Source organism: Petaurus breviceps, unplaced genomic scaffold, assembly GCF_028583685.1.
Source record: "Petaurus breviceps papuanus isolate PSGF00001 unplaced genomic scaffold, PetGlider_PUasm1.0 90897, whole genome shotgun sequence".
Lineage (NCBI taxonomy): Eukaryota > Metazoa > Chordata > Mammalia > Diprotodontia > Petauridae > Petaurus > Petaurus breviceps.
Genome location: NW_027187374.1, coordinates 1,184,007 through 1,201,227, shown reverse-complemented (window position 1 = coordinate 1,201,227; position 17,221 = coordinate 1,184,007). Strand labels below are relative to the sequence as shown.

At 37.6% G+C, this 17,221-nt stretch overlaps 1 protein-coding gene across 2 annotated transcripts in view; it reads right to left on the bottom strand.

The window, feature by feature from the left end:
• Positions 1 to 6,450: 6,450 nt before the first annotated feature.
• Positions 6,451 to 17,221, bottom strand: part of RRP1B (ribosomal RNA processing 1B) — a 45,561-nt gene continuing 34,790 nt past the window's right edge. For both annotated transcript variants that reach the window (XM_069074831.1, XM_069074832.1), the window contains 4 exons: positions 15,753 to 16,492; positions 12,789 to 12,941; positions 10,566 to 10,632; positions 6,451 to 9,646 (listed from right to left, as the gene is read on the bottom strand). In XM_069074831.1, coding sequence (XP_068930932.1) covers positions 9,453 to 9,646; positions 10,566 to 10,632; positions 12,789 to 12,941; positions 15,753 to 16,492 — 1,154 coding nt within the window. In that variant the 3' untranslated portion in view covers positions 6,451 to 9,452. The remainder of the gene's footprint in view (positions 9,647 to 10,565; positions 10,633 to 12,788; positions 12,942 to 15,752; positions 16,493 to 17,221) is intronic.

The following is a 17,221-nucleotide window of genomic DNA, read 5'->3' as shown; positions in this document are numbered from 1 at the left end:
TAGTTTACAACATTCAGTTCCACAATCTCGTTTCAAATTTTCTCCCCCTCAGTCTCCTCTCCCTTCCCCCCCCCCATAGTGCATGTAATCAAACATAGGTTTTACAAATACTTTCATGCTGAGCGTTAGTCATGTTGTAAAGGATTATAACCACTGGCTGAACAATGAAAAAGAAGGGATAAAATAAAACAAAATACAAATGAGAGAGAGCAAATAGTTTGCTTCAATCTGCAGACTCTGTAGTTCTTTCTCTGTTTGTGGATATTCCTTTCCATAATGTGTCTTTTGTAGTTGTCTTCTAACCTTGTATTGCTGAGAGGAGTCCAGTCTATCAATGTTAGTCGTCACACATACGATGTGTCTGTAATTGAGTACAAAGTTCTCCTGGTTCTGCTGTCCTTACTCAGTATCAGTTTATATTTCTCTCCAAGTTATAAAGTCCGTATGCTCCTCATGTCTTATAGCACAGTAGTATTCCATTACATTCATATACCACAACTTGTTTAATCATTCCCCAATTGATGGGCATCCCCTTGACTTCCAATTCTTTGCTACCAGCTTCTGTTTTTTCATCAGGAGTACTTGTAAGACCTCTATTTCACTGAAGATTCTTTCTTTTTTTTCACCCCAGAAAGACTATACTTAGTTTTGCTGGCCAAGTTATTTTTGGTTGTAAGCTTATATCTTTTGCCTTTTCTTAACTCTCTTATAGTCTGGATTCTGATCTTATTATTCAATTGAAACTTTCTCCAAAGTTACTAATGATCTTTTAATTGCCAAATCCAAGGCATTTTCTCAGCCTTTATCCTTCTTGACCTTGCTATAGTCTTTGACACTGTCAATCACCTTCTTTTCCTCAATAATTTTTTCTCTTTAGATTTTCTAGCTTAGTTTACCTCCTACTTCTCAAACCACTCCTTCTCAATTTCCTTTGCTATATCTTTATCCATGTCATGCCCATTAACTTTGGGTATACCACAGGGCTCTGTCCTGGGACCTCTTCTTTTGTTTTCTCCATACCATTTTACTGGTGATCTTATCAGCTCTCATGGACTCAATTACCACCTTTATGCTGATGATTATCAAATCTATTTATCTAGCCTAACCTTTTGTTGATCTCTAGTCTCATGTCTCCAACTGCCTATTAGATATCTGGAATTGGACAACTTATAGGCCCTTAAAGGGTCAACGTATTCAAAACTGAACTCATCTTTTCCCCAAAACCCACCCTTCTTCCTAACTTTATTTTTACTCTTAAGGGTACCACCATCCTCCCAGTCACTCAGTTTTGCAACTTAGGTACCCTCTTTAATGCCTCACTCTCTCTCTCACCATATATCCAATCTATTGTCAAGGTCTGACAATTTTACCTCCATAACATCTTTTTCACATTCTTCCTTCTTTCTTCTGACACTATCAACACCCTAGTGCAGGTTATGTCACCTCACTAATGGACTATTACAACAGCTTATTGGTCTTCCTGCTACCAGTCTCTCCTTATTCTAATCTGCCCTCCACTTACCTGTCAAAGTAATCTTTCTGAAGTACAGGTCTGACCAAGTCACCTCCCTCCTCAATAAACTCCAGTTGCTCCCAGTTAACTCTAATGTCAAATATAAGATCCTGTTTGACTTTTAAAACCCTTCATAATTTTCCTCCTACCCTGTTTTGTCGGCCATTTCGTCACCGTGATCCATATCTCATTACTGGGCCTACATGATTCCAGAGGAGAAAGTGAGGCTGGTGACTTTGTACAACCCTCCCTCACTTAAATCCAATAAACTTGCAAGTTATGGTATCGCCGCCCTGATGTCATGATCTTCTATGAGAACAAAGGACAAACACCACCATCACCACCACCACCCTCCCCCTTTAGTCTTCTCACACCTTACTACTTTCCATGTAGTTGGCAATCCAGCAACACTGTTTTCATTACCATTTCTCAAACAAGATACTCCATCTCCCAGCTCCGGGCATTTATTTTCTCTGGTTGTCCCCTCTGCATGGGATGCTCTTCCCTCTCATCTCTGCCTCTTGGCTTCCCTGGATTCTTTCAAGCTTCAGCTAAAATCATACCTTTCACAGGAAGCCTTTCCCAATCTCTCTTAATTCTAGGGCCTTTATGATTCTGTTGACTAGTTCCAATTTATCCTATATATAGTTTATGTATGTAATTGTATGGCTTTGTACATGGTGGTTTGCATGTTGTCTTCCCCATTAGACTGGGAGCTCTTTGATAGTAGAGACTGTCTTTTGCCTTTCTTTGTATTTCCAGTGCATAGCAGAGTTCCTGGCACACAGTAGGTGCTTAATAAATTTTTTTTTTTTACTAACTCTTGTGTTCCAAACTCTCCTTCCTTTTAAGTAGCATCTGCCAAATCTTGAGCCATTCTGAACATGGATCTTTTCTCATTTTGGCTATTTGCAGTATTTTTTCATTGGCCTGATTTTGGCTATGTTAAAAGTTTTCTTTTTACTATTTCAGGAGGTAATGGTAGATTTTTTTCATATTCACTTTATTTTCTGGTTCTAAGGCAGTTTTCTTTCAATAGTTCTTGAAATGTTTGATATGCATTTTTTAAAAATTGTGGCTTTTAGATAGTCTAAGACAGTGGTGTCACACTCAAATAGAAATGGTGTGAGCACTGGCCCTGAAATCAGGAGGGACCTGAATTCAAATCCAGCTTCAGACACTAGATGTACAACCCTGGGCAAATCACTTAATCCTGATTGCCTCCTCCCCCCCCCCAAAATAAAATAGAAGTGGGGGCCACTAACTTATACAAAAGGTTCCTGGTGGACTGCATGTTGATTTAGCTTTAAAATGCAGTATTATGTATGTTTTATCGTGTTTTTATTCATTTTCCAAATTGAATTTTAATTTGGTTGAAGCCATACTTAGGAGTATTGTGGGCTGCATTGCCCTACAGGCTACATGTTTGACATTTCTGATCTAAGCATTCTTAGATTTTTTTTTTCTTTTTTTCCCCCAAGGTTAGTTGTTTTTGACATGATTCTAACTTATTTGTCTCATTGAATCATTGATTTCTGTTTGGTCTATTCTAGTTTTCATGGAGTCTATCACTTGGGAATGGTTTTGTAACTTCCATGTCTAAGCTCTTAATTTTCCTTCTAAGTTTTCCCTTTTGATCTCTTATTACTTTCTCAATTCTTTCTCCAGGACTCATGTATGATATTTTTAAACTCTTGCTTCATACAGAAATTCTAGTTGACTTTGTAGCTATGTTTTTTCTTGACCCTTTGTAGATGTTACTCTCTTCTTTGGCTTTCTATATTGGGCATCCCTGGCTCTCTTGCAGCTTTTTATCATTATTCTTTTCTTTTTTTCTTTCTTAAAACAAATTTATTTACTTTTAGTTTACAACATTCAGTTCCACAATCCCTTGAGTTTCTTTCTTCTTTTTCTTCCAGTCTTATTTCCAGAATTGGAACTTTGGGTTAGGGCCAACCTAGGTTTTTGCTGGAGTAAGTGAATGGAAGCTAGATAGTCAGTGTACGTCAACTTAGCCATCTTGGCTACAAGTCTTCTAGTTGACTGTGAAAGATTTATTTGTGGGGGGAGGAGGGACTTATGGTTTTGGTGGATGTGAATACAAAGAATACTTTGAATCTGAGGTAGCCATCTCAGGGGAACTTCCCCTCAGTTATGTAGTAGATGCTTTCAGGAACTAGTTAATATGCAATTTTAGTCACTGAGCATATTACTAGAAGACCAGAATTAAGTTGAGACCATTGTAAACTATAAACTATTTTTTATCCTATTTTCTCCCCACTTCAGGTATTTCCTTCCTTCTTGCCATGTGTTTCCCTATGGTGCTTCTCTGTAATTCTCTTTTAAATAATGAAGTTATTGGTATGTTATCAGGAAGTAGAGGAAGCAATCTAATAGGGAACCTTAGGTTTGTGGATCCTGGTGCGCAAGAAGTAATGGCAACTTGAAATCTGAGAGGAAGTACTGGTGAGCCAAGGGGGAGACTCCCTAAGCCTGCTGGAAGTAGGGTACCCCATGGTACAATTGCTTATTTCTGGTCATATCACTCTTCCAGGCAAGAACCATCAACAGTTCCCTATTCCTTATTAAGTTCATATTCCTTTTTCTTATAGACAATACATACCACAATCTAGTAGCAGCCTACCTTTTCAGCATCATCTCATACATGTCCTGTGTACTCTATACTCTAACAAACTCCCCCACATTTCTTCACATTACTTTACTCAAGCTGTTCCCTATTCTTCAAAGCCCACCTCAAATCCTACCTCCTTTGGGATGCATTCCCAGATCTAAATTATTTCCCCCCAACCTGACTTCACGAAATTTTCTCTTTCACTTGTAGATTGCTTTGTATACTAATATCTGTTTCCCTGGGTCTAGCCTTGTATCAGTCAAATAATAAACACTTAAAAAGGAATTTTTGTTAAATTATTTAGAATTCCTTGGGGAAACATTGCTCAAAGTGGGAACTGCAAATCTCTAGGGGAATGTGGATTCCAATTTGACAAACATTCAACACCTTCTATTATGTAGTCCTAAAGATGCTGGGATTAGGCAGGGGAAAAAATACAAAGACAAAAACAAAAGTCCATTCTCTAAAGGATTTTACATTTTCCAGAGAGGGGTCAACATAAAACAGTGATAAAATAAAACTTTGAGAGGGGTCAAAGAACAGCTGTAGATGGGGAAGTAAGCGGCTCCTAAGTTTAACCTTGTAGGGAGTTAAGGATACTAGGGTATGTTAGGGGAGGACAGAGCAGATAGTAGGAACAATTGTGCAAAGGCAAAGAAACGAGAGATGGATATTAAATTTGGGGAACATCTAGGAGTCCAGTGTGGCTGGAATAGAGAGGCTGTGAATATTTGACTCATTTGATAGGTAGCTTAGAGCAGTGGGATCAACCTCAAATAGAAAAGGAGGCCATTAAACTATATGTTGGGAGGTAGCAAAATGGATAAAGTGCCAGACCTGTAAATCAGGAACTTTTCCTGGGTTCAAATCTGGCCTCAAAATACTTACTGTGTGATCCTGGGCAAGTCACTTAACCATTTGTCTTAGTTTCCTCATGTGTAAAATGAGCTGCAGAAGAAAATGGCAAACCACTTTCAGTATCCCTGCCAAGAAAACCCCAAATGGGGTTACAAAGCGTGAGACATGACTGAAAATGACTGAACAACAAAGTACATAATGGACTTCCTATTGACTTAGTTTTAAAAATGTAGTATTATCTGTTTTATTGTATTTTATTTTGTTAAATATTTCCCAATTACATTTTCATCTGGTTCTGTTGGCTTATGTGCATAGCATGTTTGACACCTCTGGGTTAGAGCCCCTTGATGGGGCAGAGAACAAAATCCAGAACTGAAATAATTTAGAAAGAAGTACATTATCTGGCAGAAGGCAGTCTGACACAGGTCTGACCCACAGCCTGACACCCTTGCCCCTCATCATCCAAGTTACATATCATATAGGATTCAAAGGAACAAAGAAACGACAGCTGACTGGCCAGCACAGGCTTTTCCCAGAAAAGACAGATGGGTTGCTTGAGGTATATAGTGGGACAACACTCCTCATAGTCCTTGCATCAATATTTGGTTATGTGTTTAGTTTTATGAAGTAATGTACATGGAAGAGTATACTGTGCTGGAGTCAGATCATATGGTTCTTGTGGAGAAAATATCTTATTTATTAATACTGTCTGAACCTAACATTTTGTATCTAGGAAATTATCTAACCTAAAGCTTATGGTACGGCTCAGGTTGACTTCTGAGAGGCTCCTACTCCTGGGAAGTCATATGGCTACAGGGAATGCTTAGAGTCCACTCAAAATTCATGTTAATTTGAATGTTTATACTTACTGCTTAAATGTATCTCTGGCTAACTGCTTACACGTGACCCAAGCAACTGTCCTTTTACTCTTGTCTGAACTCTATAAAATGTAACCTCACAAAGACTCAATTCCCCTTTTTAGGTTTTTCTCCTTTGCCAGTGACACAATAAAATTCTTTCTAAAACTATTTCAGGTTTTGGGATTTGTTCTCTACCGAAATTCACCAACATTCTGGAGAGTCATTAAATTTAAGTGCGAGTATTAACGCATCAAAAATCAGCAAATGCTACAAATCTGGGTTTGCATTACTGTTTTATTGATTCCCTCGACTTAAGCGGTGGAGAAAATGTTAATTGGGAAGATTACATTTAAAAGTATGTCCTGAAGACATTGTTTTTCAGTGAGCCAGTTATTAAATATTTACCAGAATACCCAATTGCATGAAACAGAAGGTAGTTCATGTTGTCAAATATAGAAAGGGATAACAACTGTTCTCCTAAATATATGTTTTGATATTAAGTATATATTTAAACAAAGTAAAACTTCTTTAATATACATAATTGGTTTTTATAGATGGAAAAATCTCATCATTAAACACAAAACCCATCAGATTAAAGACTAATTTTTATTGGATTTGACTATGTGACTTTCTTAGTTGAAATACCACATTGACAAACACTGTTAATACAGCAGTTGTTAATACAAACTTACAGTAAAGAAACATAGTCCTTGCTAGCATAATAAAAATACAGAGAAACACACACGATTAAAATTAAATCCAATTTTATAATTTTTCAACACTTAAAACCAACCTTTTCCAGATTTCTTAACACTTCCCTTTGTGCTTTCAGTCCAGTTAGAAATTACAAATGATTATAAATCTTAAGAAGAGTCTGATACAAAATTGTACAAAATTGACCAGACCTGTGAAAAATAATTACCCTTTACAAAAAACTGTAATTCAAGGTTACCAACATTAGTCATTTCCTGTTTTTGGCTTTTTAAAGTATTCTTGGCAATTTTCTCTATAAAAATAACATATACTCAAACAGAAAGCTGTGATTTTCAAAATACGCTTTTTCTTTAGGTTTTACATTTCTTGAGTGTACAAGGGGAATTCAAGTAAACACTACTTGTCTCCTTCTTTTGCTGTTCACACTTAACAAAACAAAGCAAAAATTCAAAGCTAAAACTCTAGAATAAACTTTTTCAATTTACTCACAACAGGAAACAAATTCAGAAACAGTTGAAGATAAAGTAAACTAAAGGTACTCAGTGTTACCTCTTGGAAATTATATATGATAGAAAACAATTTATATTTGATACAGGCATATTTACAGGTTATTACAACAATACCACATTACAGATAGATGACACTATAATTGAGGCCTTCAATTCTGTGAAGGAAAAATAAAATCACTAGTCACTGTAAAACCAATGCCTTTTTATCTTAGAATTTCTTGCTTTTTTTTTTGTTTTTTGTATTTTGGGGTTAAAAAGAGCACATTTGGTAGTAGGATTCAGGATCTCAGTGCTTAATAAAAATTAGATATTCTTTAAAAAGACAATTTAAGAGTTTAAAAATTACTTCAAAAAAAGGAAAGTTAAAATTAATTTTGTTTGCGAACATCCACAAATACAATCTTTCCAATACATATGGGCTATTTTCTTGAACATGACAAACAAATGCATATAGAATATAATCATGCATTTTTATACAACAAAAACTATTAATCTATATGTAGTAACATAAGAGAATTGTTACCACAAGAAACAAGATAAAGAGGACAGTATCAACTAGTTCTTTCTTCCTTGGCTTAATTATGGTAAATCTATGCAATCAGGCACTGCAAAAATCATGAAAGTTCAAAAAATGTTACCAAAGCATATTGTCCCTTCTATCAGTTAACTTATAGATCACAAGGTGATTCAGTTATAGAATCACAAGGTGATTCAGTTATACTTTTTGTGGTTAAAAGTTTCTTCACTGATTATGTGAATTAACAAAAAAGGAAATATAAATGTAGATTTCTAGAATTTTTGTCATTCTCAAAAGCCTTTCCTGTCACAGCTGGTATAATATCAAGCACCCTTTGTGACTCAACCATGGCATAACGGGTGAAATCAGGGAAAAGAGCCTAGTGGTTAATGTGGAAATTAAAAATTCTTAGGCCTCCTCTATGTAAGTTTCTGTTTGTATGATTCAGAGTCATCTGAAAAAGTCCTGACAATGAAGCAGAATGAAAAATACATGTAATATGTTTGATGTTTCAATGTCTGCTGCTGCCTGACAAGCATGAAGTATATTTTTATAGAATAAACCAAGGAGAAGGGCCATTAATGATCCTTTTTTTCTCCCTTGCTCCCTAACCCAACTATGTGGATTTGAAGAAGAGATGTTCTGAATCTGTATCTCAATACATGTTCAGTTGCAAGGTAGAGATACATTTTCCTTCATAAAAAACTGAATTATCAACAGAACATTACAATCTTGCTTACAAAATGCAATCTGGACAAATGAAAATCCTGGTGGCTGACTGAAATGGGGAAATTTCAGAATCTTAAATGTTTAAATTCCAGGGGAAAAAAAAGTGGCCAAATAAAATAACAGATGGTTAAAATTATGGGTCATATCTTAAATAAAGTAAAATCAATATCCCCAAACAGAATCTTCATAGCCTCCTTGTTTGTGCATCTTGGAAAGAAACTGGGATTCTAAGAGAGTGCGACACTGCCTTATTTCAATATAAAAAAGCTATTTCAAGAGTCATGAGACCTTGGTTCAAATAGTCAATCAATAAAAAACATGCAACAGAACAAAGAATGAAACAGAGATCTTCATGTAAGAATACAGAAAACATCAGTAAATTAATTTTTTCACGAAGCTCAGCAGTAGGGTCATTTTGAGGATGGCCTTGGTACTTGCCCAGCAGGTAGGAAAGCATTACAATGCTAGTAGATGACAGAGGAAAACAATGAACAGGACTGAGATGATGTTTTGTCTATGTTAAACTGGCTGATCACACAAACTATGGTAGTGTTAATCCACCAAATTGAAAGAAATTATGTTCTACCAGACAAAACTACTAAACATCTAAAGGTTATATGAGGATAACAACACCACATGGTATTTTTTTCCCTCAAAGCCAATCACACAGAGCTCATTAGAACTACAAATAACCAGAAAACAATCATCTACCACAACATGTACAACAATAGTAGCAAAGCTCCATATAAAGCAGCAACTGGCAGTAGATTTTGTTCTATACTCTTAAAAAAAAAAGACAGAATAGAAAAAGTCTGAGTTCCTTCCTTCACTAATGGTTCTCGCTGAAGACACTAAACAGAGGGAAATTCTCAAGGATTCAAGCAAAGACCAATTATAATCCAAATGCAAGAATGTATTATACAAAGCATCTCCATGGCCTTAGACTGGAGAGATGGTGAAGTAGCAGTGTCACAGATCACAACCAGAACCTTTTATATACAATTTATAGGAATTTATAAAATAATAATAATGATAAAAAGGCCAAAAATTTCCAAAGTTATAATTTACAGAATATTCTGTACAAAAAGCAGTCCTGAAAGAGAAAAGAATCTTGCTATGCTCAAAAGAAGTCCATAGCAGTTGGTCTTCTCTTTGGAGGTGCAATAAGCAATTTCTTAGTCACAAGGGGAGTTTCTGGGGGTGAACTCGTAGGTGTCTTCAGCACTCCATGGAGAGGCTTCTGTTCAGGATTAAAAGCTACTCGGGAGGGTCCTGTTGGACTTACCAAGATACTTTTGTCAGTTTTCTTGAATTCTGTCAGAAACAAAATGGAGTCATATCTTGTCAAATATTAGAGAAAAGAATGAAGCTACACCAAACTGATTCACTAAAGTAAAGTCTTTAAAATGCTCCCTGTTCTATACATCTCCCTTCCTGGAGGAATCTAGACTTGAGTTGTTCAGTTCCTAGGGTAAGGTGGAAAAGAGCAGGAGCTTTAAATGATCAACTCTGGGAATGAGATTGTTAAAAGAAGTCAGGAAAATACCTGATCGATTGTCTTAAGACTATCATGTGTCATTTGGGTTTTCTTTTAGTTTTATAATAGCGGGATAAATTCTTGAAAAAAAAAAAAATAAACAGGTGATATTCTCCTGCAGCTTCTTTATTCACTGCTCGTCCCCAGCTTTATTTAAAGAGCCTGAAATTAACTCTGCTGGCAAAGGATGGGTTCTTAAACAAATACACACAGTACCAATATTTCTTTTTTCAAAAGAATGCCTTAACACCCCACCCCCTCCCCTGCCCCCAAATTCAAGCCTTTTGACTTTTTTCTGATTACTGTCTTAGACACAATAAGGGCAGTAATTCAATTACTTGCTAGTATCTGAGTCCCACTGATTACGTGACCATTTGAGAATAATATAAAAGCTCTTGGGAAAAATTTGTTTTGTGAATGGAAATGAAGAGAAAAACTGGAAAAGTCCAGGAATCTTCCTTTATTGCTTCACAACGGTACAGCCACTAAGTGGGGATAAGCCATTGGAATGCTTACCTCTGTTGGAGGAATAGGATAAAAAGTGGAATCTCCTGATCCACAGTGAATTTTATGTATATTTTTAATAAGATGCTTTTGGGGGCAGATATTCAACTCTTGAAAAGAGAATCCAAGTCCAATCTAAGCATTTCTACATAGACTTGAAATGCTCCCCATCCCCAATATACCCTCTCTCACCTGCAGTCATGTTTTTGTTCAATCCAAAAGTGACCTTTTTGGAGCTGGATGATGGTTGCTTGTTCAACTGTAGAAGAGAAAAAAAAAACAAGTTAGGATGTTTAAATCAGTTTTATATCATATTTCTTTTTTTTTTTTTAAAGTAATCAGGGTTAAGTAGGTTACACAGCCAGTTATTTCTGGGTGTGGTGCTACGTATCTGAGCCCAGATTTGATCCAGTGTCATCCCGACACTGGAGCCGGTGCTCTTACTCGCTGAGCCACCTGGCCGCCCCTAAGCAATTGGGGTTAAGTAACTTGCTCAAGGTTACATGGCCAGGTGTTTCTGGGTGGGTGCTAAATGTCTGAGCCCGGATTCGATCCCCAGGTCATCCCGACACTGGAGCTGGTACTCCTATTTGCTGTGCTACCTGGCCGCCCCTATATCATATTTCTGATGTTTTATATTTTTTCATTAGAAGATTAGCAAGTGAATATCAGTACCAGAAAAATTATACATGGAAGATCTTCTTTGTCATTTAACTTGAAGAAAACTGTTTTTTTGGGGGAAGATTTAATAACTCCTATTCAAGTGGAAGAGTGTAGAAATCTTAACTTGGAGATGACAACCTCATGGAATTCATCTTGTTAGATATGATCCATGTTCTCCTGTAGACATTTTCAAATATCATTTCTCTTTATAAATTATTATGGTACTTTGAACAAGGTAGACTAGGGTTTGATTTAGGCTATGGCATGGCCCACTACTATATTATTTTGCTGTTCAGTCATTTCAGTTGCCAACTCTTCATGACCTCATTTGGGGTTTTCTTGGTAAAGATATTGGTGTTGTTTGCCATTTCTTTCTCCAGCTTATTTTACAGATGAGGAAACCGAGGCACATGGGGTAAAGTGACTTGCCCACATTCACACAGCTAGTGTCTGAGGCTAGATTTGAACTCAGGTCTTCTTGACTCCAGGCCTGTTGTTCCATTCACTTCACTACCTAGCTGCCCCATTACTATACTATGCCAATGTACTATATAATTGGCCCACAAGGCACTAAGAAACTACAGAGATGACAAGTAGTGCTGATGAAGACCTTTCAGGTATCTGATTGGGAGGGGCCCACCAAGGAAGATAAAAGGATCACCTAAGTATCCCTACTTGACTTCTTTGACCTTATGGACTCTCTAGCTCTATGAAGTTATCTTCATCTGGAGACAAGCCATCTTCATAAGGCAACAGAAAGAGATAAGGAAGCCATACTCTATATGTAATTGTGTATATATCACACACGTACACCTTGTACTGCTTCTTGAGAACTACATCCTATACCTAAGTAACCTCTTACTTGCATAGTCAGGCTTCAAAAGTGTTCCATTGCCCACAATCAGAACCCTGCCTAGGCTGGGCTGGAGGCATTGCAATGAATTACAATTCAGAAAAGGTGATTAAAAGATTAAATGCCAGAGGATAAAATGATGTTAAACACCAGGATACACTTGGTATTTGGTTGTGTAGGAATAATAGGTGCTTTGATGGGATCTTATTGGTGCGACCAGGAAAGATGACCCATGGAGCCAAGGGTTATGATGCTCCACTGGATTTGTAAGATAGGGCTGAGAGAAACGGGGAACTTTAAGGAGCAATTTTCACAGTAAGAGCAGCAAGGGAAGGAACTAGACCAACTTTGTCAGGAGTCAAAGGCAGAGAGAATGAAGATTCACCCTTTTTTTTTGGAGGGGGGAAGGCAGGGCAATTGGGGTTAAGTGACTTGCCCAAGGTCACACAACTAGTAAGTATTAAGTGTCTGAGACCGCATTTGAACTCAGGTCCTCCTGACTCCAGGGTCAGTGCTCTATTCACTGTGCCACCTAGCCACCCCACCACTGACATCCTTAATACTTGGAATAACCTGAGTTACTGTAGACAAGCAACCAATCCTATCCCCAAGAAAGGCCTAGGTTAAACTTAGTCCCAATATTTTTGGTGTGAGATAGATTAGTTTTGGCAAAGCAAAATATAAATATTTGGACTTAATGTGGTAGACCTCCTACTGGTTATTAACAAAGCATCCATCACCAGCTATGGATATGAAACTATGAATATATATAGATGTGGCAAGGGTAGCTATGGGAAACACTTTAAGGTATAGTTTGGAATAAAGGCAGGAAATACATATATATCCTTAAATATATAAAAAAATATATAAAATATATATTTAAAGAAATTCTACTGTACCTGAATAGTGGGGCTGGGGGAAGAGATATTAACGCTGCTTTTGGATTTTCTAAAGAACAAAGGCTTAGGTAAGGTTGTATTTTCAAATTTCACAAAGTCATTTTCAGTCTTTAGCTTTTTTTTCTTCAGTGGGCTGAAAGTCGTGCCGCTTCCCTACCAGGAAAGGGAGAGAAAACAAAACAAATCATGACTGTGACAAAGTAGTTCAGTCAAGTCTATGTATCTATCAGATAGAAAGTGACAAATCAGGATCCCAATATAAACATCCAGCTGAACATAGGGAGAATCCCAAGAACAAGGACACTGATAATTAGAACTCAACTGTTCCAGCTGGGCTCTATGAACACTTTTGTCTCCCTTTTCATGTTTGTTTTTTTAAGGATTCATTACTTTACTAGAACTCAAATTCCATATGCAAAAATTGTGTACGCTTTTGGCATTCTATTCATCCACAGATCTGAGGTCATGTGGATAGAACAGTCAAGAAGTATCAAGATATTACTGTTAAGGAGGAGGAATTCCTTTAGGCAGTTTCTGGTGAGCTGCTCCAGCAGATGCAATGTTGAGAGGGTATAAGGGCCACCACTTTTTAGATACCACCCAATATCATGGAGATATATACCTCTGAGAAAAGTGTGTCCTCCCCTTTACCCATAAATATATACCTCCTTACAAGAAAAAAGCTTCCCCGGCAGCCCTTTCTCCTACTTGTAATGACCAAACTTCTTGAAGATGTTGTCTGTCTGTGTTTACTGCTCCTAGACCATAACTCTTTATGGTCTAGAAAGTGTTTGCAACCCACAGTTTAAGAAGTGCCGAAGGGGTTCAGAGTGGAAAAAGTTTAAGAAGCCCTGGACTAAATTAGACTCTCCTCATAACTCTAATGAAAGGACTTTAAGCTAAGGGCTAGATCCAGTGACCGTTCCTCAGTTACTCATTTTATCTGACATGCAGATTAGACACTATTAGACGTTTGTGCTTTTCAAAACTTGCCTCTCTTTGCCTTCTCAGCACTACAATACCCTGGGGTTCTCCTACTTATTTCTTGGCTCTAACACTGACTGGTGGGAGGGAGGAGGGAGAAAAGGAAATGGTGGTGGTATTAAGAGTAGCTAAGGACAAGGGGAAGGAGAAAAGAAGGGGAAAATAGGAAGGGAAAAGGAGGGACTGATTTAACCTGGGTTCAAATCTTGCCTCTAACAAGTGACATTGAACACATAACATAACCTTTATGTGCCTCAGAGACTTGGTGCATTGTCACTCTGTATGGAGAAATTTACAGGTTGTCTGGTGAGGGACTTTTATATGTGTGTGGTCTTTTTTGATTAGCCCTATGATTTCATCAATCAATCAGCCAACAGGTACCTACTATTATTCTAGGTACTGTGCTAGGTGCTGGGGATACAAATACAGGGTGTCCCATGGGGGTGGGGGGCGGTATGGGAGGGAGAGACTAAGACTAAAGTGCAAAAGCCACTGATATGGGAGATGGAGTACTTTTATGAGTAACAGAAAAAAGACCAGTTTATCAGGATCATGGAGGGTGGGAGGCAAGGGCAGTATGCAATGAATCTAAAAAGATATTTTGGGACCACGTAGTGAAGGGAAGCAGAAGAGTTGTTATTTTATCCTAGAGGCAACAGAAATCATTGGAGCTTACTGAATACGGAGTACATCACCTCTATGCTTAAGGAAATCACTTTGGCAGCTTTGTGGAAGATGGAATGGAGAGGGAAGAAAGTAGATTTCTTCAGTGAGGAACTTTCCCAGTCAATGCAGATCAACCCCTTCTCTGGGGCCTGAAGGGTGAAAAGTCTGATTACAAAGCTAGTGTCCTACCCACTATGCAAAGCTAATTCTCTCAAAGAGATGTGAGGTATCTACATAGATACATCAATGACTTGTGGTTTCAGTGCTGAAGGTATTCTCTCCATGGAGGTAATTCTAACTTCTCTGACTTGGTAGATCTTTTGAGAGCATCTGTGGTCGAAAATTTTATCACTCTGTGCTAGAGTAGGTGGGTGACAAATGAGCCATCCTTGGGATTCTAATCTGAGGGTTTCAAATCAATTCAATCAACATTACAAAAGGCATAGTACTGTGCCAGGTATCAGGGATACCAAAAATGGATTCCACACAGATGCTACTCTCAAGAAGTTTGCTTTTTAATAGTGGTATACAAAAAATTATGATGTAACTGAAAAATATAGGAGATATTCTAATTTGACCACTGGTAATGGCAACATTTCATTTATTGACCATAAAACAATCCAATCCCTCTTAATGACAATACAGTCATTCCAGTGAACTATAGCAGCCAACTCACCATACTTTGCATGTAACTGGGTTTCGTCTGATGCTAAACCAGATTTTTCATATCATGATAGAGGTTGAAAAAGCACAACTACCTTGAAACTGTGTACTAAAAAAAATGTGTGGGTATATCAAGATTGATACATGAGTAATAATGGCAAGTGAATGGCACTAATACTGCAATATTTAAAACAAGGCAATAATATTTAAAGAACAAAGACTGAGGCCTTGTTTTTAGTTTACACCTGATATCTGTATATAGAATGCCAGAACCATTATTAAAAAAAGATGTCAATAAAGCCACCTACCCTTCAATATGTTAGGTTTTTATTTTCCCATGTGCAGAAAAGACTCATGATTGGTTGAGTGAGTAACAAAAAGTTAATGAGTTAATAGTTTTTAGTTTAGCTACACATCTGTGTCATTTTATAGTCTATGAAGCTGTTATTATATTGTTATATATAGTTATCACTAAGACTATCTGTAAACTGTGATCTTGCTCCATTACTTTTTTACCCCCGAGATCTGTGGCATCTAAGGACTGTACTATGACAGCAAATACTCCAGAGAAAACAAGCAAGCTTACTCTGGAGGGTTAAATGGAACTCCTGCAGGAACCAAACGTGACCCCCAAGAACATGCTTTCCTTACCGTAGACTGGATTTTCTTCAGTTCGGCCTCCAGGGCTCCATTAGTTTCCACCAAGTTTAATACCTCCTTTATTTTCTTCCTCTTTTTCAGAAATGCAACCTTCTGATTGGGCAGGCCAACTGGCTCAAGGCTATCCAGCTTCCCCTTTTTTTTCTTTAGCCTGACACTCTGGGTCAGGAGGGATGGGCAATCTCCTTCTCCAGCTGGACTCTCTAGCAAACTTTCCCTCTCTGACCGAATTGCCACCAATGGGGATAAGCCATTGCTACTGACTGTCAGAGTCCCAAGTTTCCGCTTCTTTTTCACTATTTTGACCCCACCTGCTGGTGGACTGCTGGTGACAGGTTCTTGGGCAGCAGTGCTACCGGGGCCATTTTGAATGGCAGTCTCAACAGGCGGCATTCCCATCTCTGCAGGTTCTTCGAGGACCCTTAAACTCTTCTTTCTTGGCCGTTTCCTTTTGTTTTGTGTGCTGGTAGTTGGGGGATATTCCATGCCACTTTCCTCAGTTACACCAAAGGATGCATCTGTTTCATTATCAGGGGTACTTTTTTTGGGGTCTTTTTTCTTACATGACTCTAGTTCACTGTTCCCGTTTGGTTCAGGGGGAATGAAAGCATCACCTGAACCTGAGTTTTCAGGGTGGGAATTATTTTTCTTTTTCTTTCTTCGTTTTCTCTTTTGAAGGTTACATTCACTTTCTTCCTCAGCTGCATTGAATTTCTTTGGCTTGCACTGTCCTGCAAACAAATCAAAACCAGTAAAGAAGAGTCTCAGTAGATAAATGAGACCCCAGATAGTACAGATTCTGAGGGAGACACAGAGGAAGTTTGTTTCCCCTCTTTCTTGATACTACACTGTAATTCTGCTGTGTGTCTGGCACTCATCTTGTGAAAGAAACTCAGAGAAACATTTTTGCTGGTATTCATATCACAAATGAAAACTGGGAATGTCTTTTTCTAGTCTGCCTTAGGAATAGCTGATGATCATCTTTCTTTGGAAAACCATTAAAAAATGCAACCATTTTTACAAATAGGTTTTCTCTGAGTGATTTTAAACCCAGAAGAATTTTCTTGAACTGATAAAACTGGTAAACTCTATTAAAAAAAAATATGATTTACCAAGTACTTTCCTCCTTTTTTCTGGAGATGAATAAATAAAAAGTACCAGCAGCTTGTACTACCAATACTTGTAGTAAAAATTTTGAAATAATTTCCTTTTTTCCCTTCAAATCTCTTGTAACTGAAAAATTTTACTTTCACTATGATAAATAACAATAGATCAGCTAGAAATGGGCATGACGGGTCTGGGTGTGGCTGCAGTGAAATTCAGATTTGGGGTCAGAAAAGCTGAGTTTAAATCTCTGCTCTGGCATTTATCTTTCTGACTGTGGCAAGTCACCTCATCTCTGTGGGTCTCAAATTTTAGATCCATAGAATGAGGTTAGACAGATGATTTCTAATTTCTCT